Source organism: Triticum aestivum, chromosome 3A, assembly GCF_018294505.1.
Source record: "Triticum aestivum cultivar Chinese Spring chromosome 3A, IWGSC CS RefSeq v2.1, whole genome shotgun sequence".
In the NCBI taxonomy this organism is placed as follows: domain Eukaryota; kingdom Viridiplantae; phylum Streptophyta; class Magnoliopsida; order Poales; family Poaceae; genus Triticum; species Triticum aestivum.
The window spans coordinates 485,934,867-485,943,270 of record NC_057800.1 but is presented as its reverse complement, the minus strand read 5'-3'; the positions used below and the strand labels follow the sequence as shown (position 1 = coordinate 485,943,270).

At 39.0% G+C, this 8,404-nt stretch overlaps 1 protein-coding gene and 1 long non-coding RNA gene across 4 annotated transcripts; one reads left to right on the top strand and one right to left on the bottom strand.

Moving 5' to 3' along the window:
- Window positions 1-646: 646 nt before the first annotated feature.
- On the bottom strand, window positions 647-6,165 carry LOC123061766 (protein PLASTID TRANSCRIPTIONALLY ACTIVE 7). 3 transcript variants are annotated; one of them, XM_044485022.1, is made up of 4 exons: window positions 5,938-6,165; window positions 5,749-5,838; window positions 4,457-4,809; window positions 647-1,037 (listed from the first exon to the last, which is right to left on the bottom strand). In XM_044485022.1, the coding sequence occupies exons 1-3, from the start codon at window positions 6,067-6,069 to the stop codon at window positions 4,477-4,479; spliced, it is 555 nt and encodes a 184-aa protein (XP_044340957.1). In that variant the 5' UTR covers window positions 6,070-6,165; the 3' UTR covers window positions 647-1,037; window positions 4,457-4,476. The 3 variants fall into 3 exon arrangements, with proteins under 3 accessions (XP_044340957.1, XP_044340959.1, XP_044340958.1); XM_044485024.1 differs by having other exon boundaries at window positions 5,749-5,829; window positions 5,938-6,150; XM_044485023.1 differs by lacking the exon at window positions 647-1,037 and having other exon boundaries at window positions 4,456-4,809; window positions 5,938-6,154.
- LOC123061767 (uncharacterized) lies at window positions 3,201-4,259 on the top strand. The gene is made up of 3 exons (XR_006429268.1): window positions 3,201-3,313; window positions 3,394-3,446; window positions 3,864-4,259. It is a non-coding gene; the product is annotated as an uncharacterized lncRNA (long non-coding RNA).
- Window positions 6,166-8,404: the final 2,239 nt, after the last annotated feature.

Sequence of the window (8,404 nt, the reverse complement as noted above, 5' to 3'; positions counted from 1 at the left end):
AAAGGACAACTTAATTAAGAGGCGATGGGTAGGTAGTCCACGATGTTGCTTTTGTGATCATGATGAAACAATACAACATTTATTTCTTGAATGCCCACTAGCCAAATTACTTTGGAGAACGATTCATATAGCCTTCAACATTACTCCTCCAGTTGACATTGCATTGTTGTTTGGAATATGGTTAACTGGGGTCGAACATACTATGGCGGCTCGTATTCGGATTGAAATATGTGCGCTCTTGTGGGCTATATGGAATTGTAGAAATGATTTAATATTTAACAAACAACACAATTTAACTTTCTTGCAGGTCGGATGCCGGTCGCATAACAGGATAGGAGTCTAGGAAGCTTATCCTTCTTATTGCCATTCCGGTTGTGATTGTCAGCATGAACTTTGATTTATTTTTTTTATTCGCTCTGCTTGCGAGCTGTAATACTTTGACGACTTTAATACTCTGCAAACTTTTAATAAGATGGTTGCATGCATCATTATGATGCAGAGGCCGGGGGTACGCCTCCATTTCCAAAAAAAAAAACTCCTGAAAATTGCATCTCTGTCCGGTGGCTGGGGGCCTTTCTCTTTGGTTATGTAATGAACCTTGTCTCGTTTGGTTTCAATGAAATGGAGCCCGGGGCTGACGCCCATGTTAATCGAAAGAAGACGTAAATTATCGTAAATATCCCAATATCTATACAATATTTCAAGACAACAATAAAATGGGCCAGGAGATCTTGTTCAGCAAACCTCAGCATTCCGATCCCGTGACAGCACTGAAGCAACACAGACGACGTCAAGAAACAACAGGCTACCTTCGCTTCACGTTATATACTAACATGGAGGTCTGGGTGCAAATCTTCAGAGCTCCCGGGACAAAACGTATCTTGATTTTGATTTATCTGAGCATTTTGATTTTGTAAGTTGTTCCAGAGCTTTCAAATTCCTTCTCAACTGCGTAGTGTATACAAGAAAAACTAGGAGCCCTGCAGACCAGACCGCTCCATTCTGTTAGGAACCCCCCAAACTTGTGTTCCTTGGTCCTGCAAAATGAAATGATGAAAGGTTAGAACTTAAGCATGCATTGTGCCTTAATGATGTTGCTTGCTAAACTTCACCCAGTGATTTCTTGATAACGAAAAGATTGCCTCAAATAAGAAAAACATAAAGAAAGAATTAAGTGGGCCATACTGAACTCCTGCTATTTCGCTATCAGAATTACGGACACAGAGAAAGTAGCACCGACCAGTAGAAGCTATGGACCGACTTTTTGCAGCCTGCGCTAAACTACAAGGTTGTATCCGAAATGGATGATAGAAAAAAAAATGTTTGCATCAAAAGGTGTTATGTCACAACCACGTATAAATCTTTGCTTTGAAACCAATCCTTGCATATATAACCTGTGATTCTTGATTAACAGAGATTACACAAGACAAACCAGCGAACAACTAATCAAGAAAAAGTTGCTTCGTTGATCAGAAATACACCTCTATAACATAAATGTTATGAAACAAAAGTGACAAGAAAATAAAGCTGCTTTCATAGCTCCAAAATATCATGTAGAAAGGATGCTTCTGGAAGTGCCAACGAATCACTGATAATGCTCCTCACTATTTAGGACCTTCGGCATATTTTAGAATACATTTCGCTGCCTCATGTTTATGAAACTATTGTGCAACAGTAAGCATATGAAATATCGCCATGCTTTTTCCTGGAGTTAAAAATAACGTGAATCAATTTGCTCTAGCACCGTATTCCCTCCTATGTTTCAGAGTTTCTTGTTTCCTGACTAAAAGGCTGTGCTAAGGTACAAGGATTTTGGCTAAGGCTTCTAGTTCAAATTGGACCTTGTGCTGACTACTAAATCATCTCCGTGCAATCACAATGTGACCCTTGCACGGCCACACGTGCACTCTGGTGGGATGTCGACATTTCAGGCAGGTCATGCCGTAGCTTCTTTACATGTGTAGTTATGTTGTTTCAAGAAAGACTTTAGTATGTGCTGTCATACATGATAGTAGCAAAGTAGTGGGGTTGTCAATTTCTAAAATCCTACTGCACTTGGGACAGTAACGAAGTAGTGGCTGGTCTATGGTAGGATAAAAAAGCAGTGACTCTGCAATTGCTCTCCTGTTGCATGCATTTGGCCCTCACAGGTCACAACAATGCAAACCAACAAACACATGGTCAACTTCACAGAGGTGCTCGCTGCCTAGGATGACATAATGAGCGGCCAGCAACACACCTGCATGTTGGCCGTGATCCTGTCAATTTACAAAGCTAGTCGCACAGTGGATATGTGAGTGGTTAGGTCACAGAACCAACCATAAAAGGAGCGGGTAAATGGGCATATGTAGCAGAAGGACATGGTCGATGCATAGCAAGGCAAATCAACAAAAAATGTATGCGCATACGCCAATCTTATGAACATTGCCAGCTAGTGAAGGTCTCAAATGTGATCCCCACAAGACAGGGGGCAAGTTCTTTTTTTCCTTTTGACCGATGGATCCGTTAGTGGGAGCACTGTTGCGCTTGCACTTGCAGTTCCCTGCATTTCCATTGTATTTTTCTCACTCCACTCTCCTCTAGCACACTGTGACAGCTGTCGGTATGCACTCACCCCACTTACTGTTGCCTGCCCCATTCGCTCAGCAGTTCCCAGTTGATAGTGGGTGGTGCACTGTATCAATTTTTAGCTAAATGATTTTCACTCCTTCAACATTAAAGGTTTTATATTTCACCAAACAGGCACCATTATAACATACAGAGATAGAACCTTGTCATCACTATGCCATTGGCATTTTGTGGAATACTCAGCTCATGAAATGGCTAGGACATAATCTAATTATGACAATCTTTTTGCAGAGTAAAGCCATCATTCCATGTATAGCTGACCAAGACGAAGACTACGAACAATTTGAAGTCTAGTTAGTGCTATCTACCATTCAAAGCTATATGTGACATTTCATTACGGATATGGTGCAGTTAACACAAATATATTTTAAAAGAAGAACCCACAGCTTAGGTTTTAAAGTAGCTTGAGCCAAATGCAGTTGACCTTGTGTTGTGGGATATCAAGTTTCAGCATAATACTGTTGAACAATCATTACTGGTAGACCATATCCAAAGTTAAAACCTTTTTTCTCTTTCCTACAGCTTGACCCATCATCCATCTATAAAAGGCGCAGAGACAATAGTTTCTCGCCAACAATCCTCCAGGGAATAACACTCCTTTAGCAGCTAGCGGAGAACAACATGCCTAAGCCCACTTTCATACTCACCATCATCCTTCTAATTGCTCTCTTCAATGCATCTGCAGGTGTGGTGTTTGCTATTTGTTCTTCCCCAGTATTTTACCCCGTCATAAATATAAATACAACAAGTTATTTTTTCATGCAGGCCAAACCATAGTGGTAGAAATTGATAATGCTCTTCCCCCGAAGTTCATAAAGGTCTGCCTATGTTGTTCTCAAAGTTTTTGACATAGCCATCTAAGGCAATGCTCATTGTATTTCGTTATTTCCATTCCATAGACATATATGTGAGTGCTAGCTAATACTTTCTACTCCCTCCATTCCAAATTACTCGACCCATATTTATCTAGACACGGATGTATCTAGACACTAAACAAGTATAGATACATCCGTATTTAGACAAATTCAAGTCAACTAATTTGGAACGGAGGGAGTAGCTCTTTATGTTTTCCTCTAACAATTGGTCACTTTTGCTAGATAACTTATGCTTCACTAAAAGAAACGTATCTACAGTTTATGCTTCAAATCTACAAATGCCAGACAAACAGAATAACACTTCTATTTTCATTCTATGCTTAATTCCATGTATTCTTGTTCTTTGTGTTCTAAATGCAGGGACACAGCAGGAAGATTCTCACAGAGATTCAGGACTATGACTATGGAGGTGCAAACTCTAGGCATGATCCACGCAGAAGGCCCGGGAGGAATGGCTAGAGAACTAAGACCCTTCGTACATATCCCTGCATATGACCGTGTGGAGGTATTACTACATGAAAGCGGGTCATATGAGGGACCAGTCAATCGCGGTAGCAAGCCTATATGATTTTCAAATTCCCTGCAGTATGGTTTATATATCCAAATAGATCAGAGAGCGGGATAGATATTACTCTTATCCCTAATAGTCTAGCCGTGTGAAGTCGAGACTTGTTCATTTTAAAGGGCACTAAGTGCTACAGATGCATACATGATGCAGAGGGTTATATATGATGCCATTTGGTGCAGTTATAATAATTTCTTGTGAGCTCAAGCTGTTCTGTTCTCTTCTGGTTTGTTCTCAATTCTGACTAGAACCAGAATCTCCCACACTAGGGCATGCTTGTGTACAAGCACACTCATCGCACTCATCACATATACAACCGAGGATAATAATTCAAGCATAGAGAAGGCAGTAAAGAGTAATTGGAGAGTGAGTTGTGAGATGTACTTACTATAGAGCATGTGATTCTATTCAATTCCCTTCTTCTTTTATGAAATAAGGCCCAGGCTTGATAGGATAAGGATAAAGGTAACCCTCTGGCCGAGAAAATCCAGCTTCATTCATACGATCGCTAAGCACATGCAGTATAGGTTTTTTCAATCCATACTCATGCCTGTGCTTCTCAAGATAGGCGTTAGCTTCTTCTGCCACCTCCATTGTGAATGCGAATCTGTTCTCTTGAGATAACATGAGCTGGTTGATATCCAAGCACACAAGCTTCCCATTTTCCCTTACTTTTCTCACTTTCTCTTCTAAGAAAGGGATACGATCCAACTTGTAACGCAACATGTCATCCTCTTTGGTCTGCCAAAAACGAAAGGGGATTTTTAAGCATGATGCCACTATGACGCTAGCGAATAACATGGAAATAAGGAAACAATGTGAAATTTCTAAAGCATGTCAACAATGCTCACTATTCCATTTCATCTGATTTTATCCCATGGCAATTTTATGTCTATGTAAACAACAAATGTGTGATATACAGCTGCTTGCATACCTGCATAACTGCTCGGAAATGGCCAAGCAGTGCTGAACATGTGACACAGTTTACCTAAAAGGAAAAGAAGGCAGCTCGTTCCTACTTCCTATAACAATGAACCAACTGTCTAGAAGAAGCATAGTGTAAGTCAGCGGCGTAAATCGGTTGGGAAAGAAGTCTGCAGTATAACAGTCGCTAACTTCTTATTTGACAGTTCTAAGCAACCTGCAATTCAATGCAAGGTCATGAGCCAGCATGACCAAAGGGCCTGCGCGAAACCGATAATACATCACATAACTTATCATAACGGAACAACCAAAGGGCCTAATGTGTGCAAGCGATTAAACCTGTTAAGTGTACACCTTGATTCAGTGTTGTACTGTTACATTAGCTTGTCACACGTTCAGTTATTCTGTGACTTGTCTTAGCCTGTAGGGCTGTAACTAGCCCACGATGCACGATTCAGTGGGCGTCTGGCTCTGTGACTGCTACAAGCAGAGCTATATGTATCCGTATCCCTGTACTGAACTTCGATGAACACAAGCCAACCATTTATCCTATGTTTTACTACATGGTAATGGACGCCGAATGATGGTTCTCGGGCCTCCTGAACATCACTATGCCCAACCTACGACGCAAAAGTTCTAGGCCCAATCGTATTTTATTCGGCAGCAAGCTCGTCCTTCGATTATTCACCGTCCTAGTTCCAACAGAAACAACCACGCAGAGATGAGGAGACCGCCTTGTTCGGCTGTTGCGTATACCAGTTTCCGGCGACGCCACACTCGCCGCCCACCGCTTACTCGCCCGTCCCCGCCCCCCTTCCCACTTCCAGGCTCACTGCTCTGCTTTTTCTACGAGATAATGGAAACAGCATGATAAGGATTGCGTCAGTTGGGCGAGGAGGAGAAGAAAAGGGGAAGGGAAGTAGGTTGCCTGGGTCGGGCTTCCACCTGAGCCTTCATGGAGATGGTGGCAGCGCTGCGGCTAGTCCTTCCGCCCGATTGAGGGGTGGAGGGGAGGCCGGCGGCGAGGTGCCCGTGGTGGTGGCGGGCGGCGAAGGAAGCGGCCATTGCCATGGCCATTTTTTGGACCAGGATGTTCGCGAGGCTGTTTCTTACCTCATCCAGTTATCGAGCCGTTTGGGCACGACAAGCGCTGCTTTTTTTTTTTGAGGGATGGCACCCATATGTGTGCTTCCAGGATAGCCCAAATAAACCCTAAGGGCCCAGCGACAGACCATTGGAGGAGAGCCCCCAACGCTCCGTGCGTTAAAATGCTGGGGAAACGCACAGAGCGTCAGAAACTGGGCTCATATCACACACTTTTTTTTGAAAGTTTCATACATTTTATAAAACGTGTTCAGTCATTGAAGCATTTTTATTTAATTTTAAAAAATTCCTCGTACAAGATGAAAAAATTTCAAAGTTCGTGAATTTTTTTTGAAAAAAATTATTGTCCACCCCCAACTATTCGAATTCGCCCCAAACTCGGCAGTTGCCCCATTACTTGATCATTGTAACTCTTTGGTGATATAATTTCAAACAAAATAGGAGTAGGCTTGTTACTTGCAAAACAAGAGCCTAAACGTGTGTAAAATATGTCGCCATTTTTTATTTTGTAATCTGAGGTTAGTTGCAACTATCATATAAATAAAGTGTGGTGCATGCATTGTTGTTAGGTACTTTGACAAAAAACTAAAAATAAACCAATTTTCAAAGGACACTCTTTTTTAAAATTTGTGAACATTTTTGGGATACACCAATATTTTACAATTAAAAACATTTAATTCGTGAGCTTCTTTCCTTTTGCCTTTTAAATTTTACTTTATTTTAGCACAGGTTTTTCCAACAAAATGATTTTTTATAAATATCTTGAATTTTTGATTGAAAACTTTCTACAAAAATTATTTAAAAAATATTCACAACTTGTTTTTCAATTTTATGAATTATTTGAATTTCAAGATCATTTATTAAAATGTGAACATATTGTTTAGAAATTCATGAAGTTTTAAAATTTATACACATTTTTTAATATTCAGAGAGAAATATAAACTCAAAATTGTGAATATTTCTAAAATTTGCATTCATGAACCTTTTCAAATCTATCAAAAAACTACTAGCTGATTTTTTTGGTCATTAAAGACGACTATTTTTTATAGACGAACAATAAGACAAAAAAAAGAGGCAAGAGAACACAATTGGGCTCAGCCCAACGCATAATCTAGCGACATTCCGCCGCAACAGGTGCATAATAGGAGTTCTGACGAAGTTCGAGGGTGATAACATTGCCATAAGTCCAAAATAGACCTTAAATTTGTAGGTGAAAGCTAAATCAAACCCTAAACTTTGAATCCCGAAAATTGGCACTCTGAACTTGTAATCCCGGTCTATTTTGGACCCTAGACCTGTTTGCCACACTAGGAATAAGATAATCCCGTCCGGGATAACCTTTACACTAAGGGACAAGAATCTGGGCCGGCCCACTATAACACAACAAGAAATCGTGAACTTCTCAGAAGTTAAAAATATTCCTGTTTCTAATTTTCGCACAAATACAATTCATTTTGTATTTTTCTATTTTTCTGGAATTTAAAAATTCTATTTGTGTTTTTAAAACTGTTTGTGATTTCAAAAAAGAGTTCTCAAAAAATGTTCAGAATTTCAACAGCTTTCACATGCTATGAAAATGTTTCGGATTTCAAAAATTGTGTCACATTTTATAAATAATGTTTTTGGAATTTTGTAAATAATGTTTTCAGAAAATGTTTCGGATTATTGGCTAAGGACTCGACTGGGCCGGCCCACCAGACATGAAAAATTAAAAAAACAGGAACAAATTTCGAAATCTGAACAAATTAAAATAAAATATTTTGTGACATCTAAAAAATATCACTAGTTTTTAAAAAAATGTATGGACCAATTCAAACAAATTTTTATACAATGTATAATATTTGTGTGATTCAAAAAATGTTTCATATATTCGAAAAAATGTAACATTTTAAAAATGTTCACGAGTTTCAAAAAATGTGTTTGTGACATTTTCAAAAAAAATGTGTGTACAATGTGAAAAAATATGTTTGCGTGTTGTAAAAAAATGTGCCTTACACTTAACAGAATATATACGTGGCATGTGTTTGAAAAAAGTGTATACAAATTAAAAAATTCTGAACCATGCAAAAGAGTGTTCATGTAGTTTTATGAAATATTTATTGTCATTAAGAAAATGTAAACATGTATTTGGAAAAATATTACCATGTATTTAAAAAAATTGAAACATGTAATTAAAAAATTACATAATGTATTTGAAAATATCAAATAATATTTTATGTGTGCGTTAAAAATGTACATTGGGTACGAAGAAAAAATTAGACACTAAGTCCTCTCAAGGTTTGTAAAAAATATAAAGAAATGAAATGAA

What these genes read in the sequence shown, in the direction of transcription:
- LOC123061766 (XM_044485022.1), bottom strand. Translation starts at nt 6,069, where the DNA reads ATGGCCATGGCAATGGCCGCTTCCTTCGCCGCCCGCCACCACCACGGG. An exon ending in CCATCTCCATGAAGGCTCAG is followed by an intron (nt 5,839 to 5,937) that starts GTGGAAGCCCGA and finishes ATTATCTCGTAG; the next exon opens with AAAAAGCAGAGCAGTGAGCC. An exon ending in TGTGGCGTCGCCGGAAACTG is followed by an intron (nt 4,810 to 5,748) that starts GTATACGCAACA and finishes CGTTTTTGGCAG; the next exon opens with ACCAAAGAGGATGACATGTT.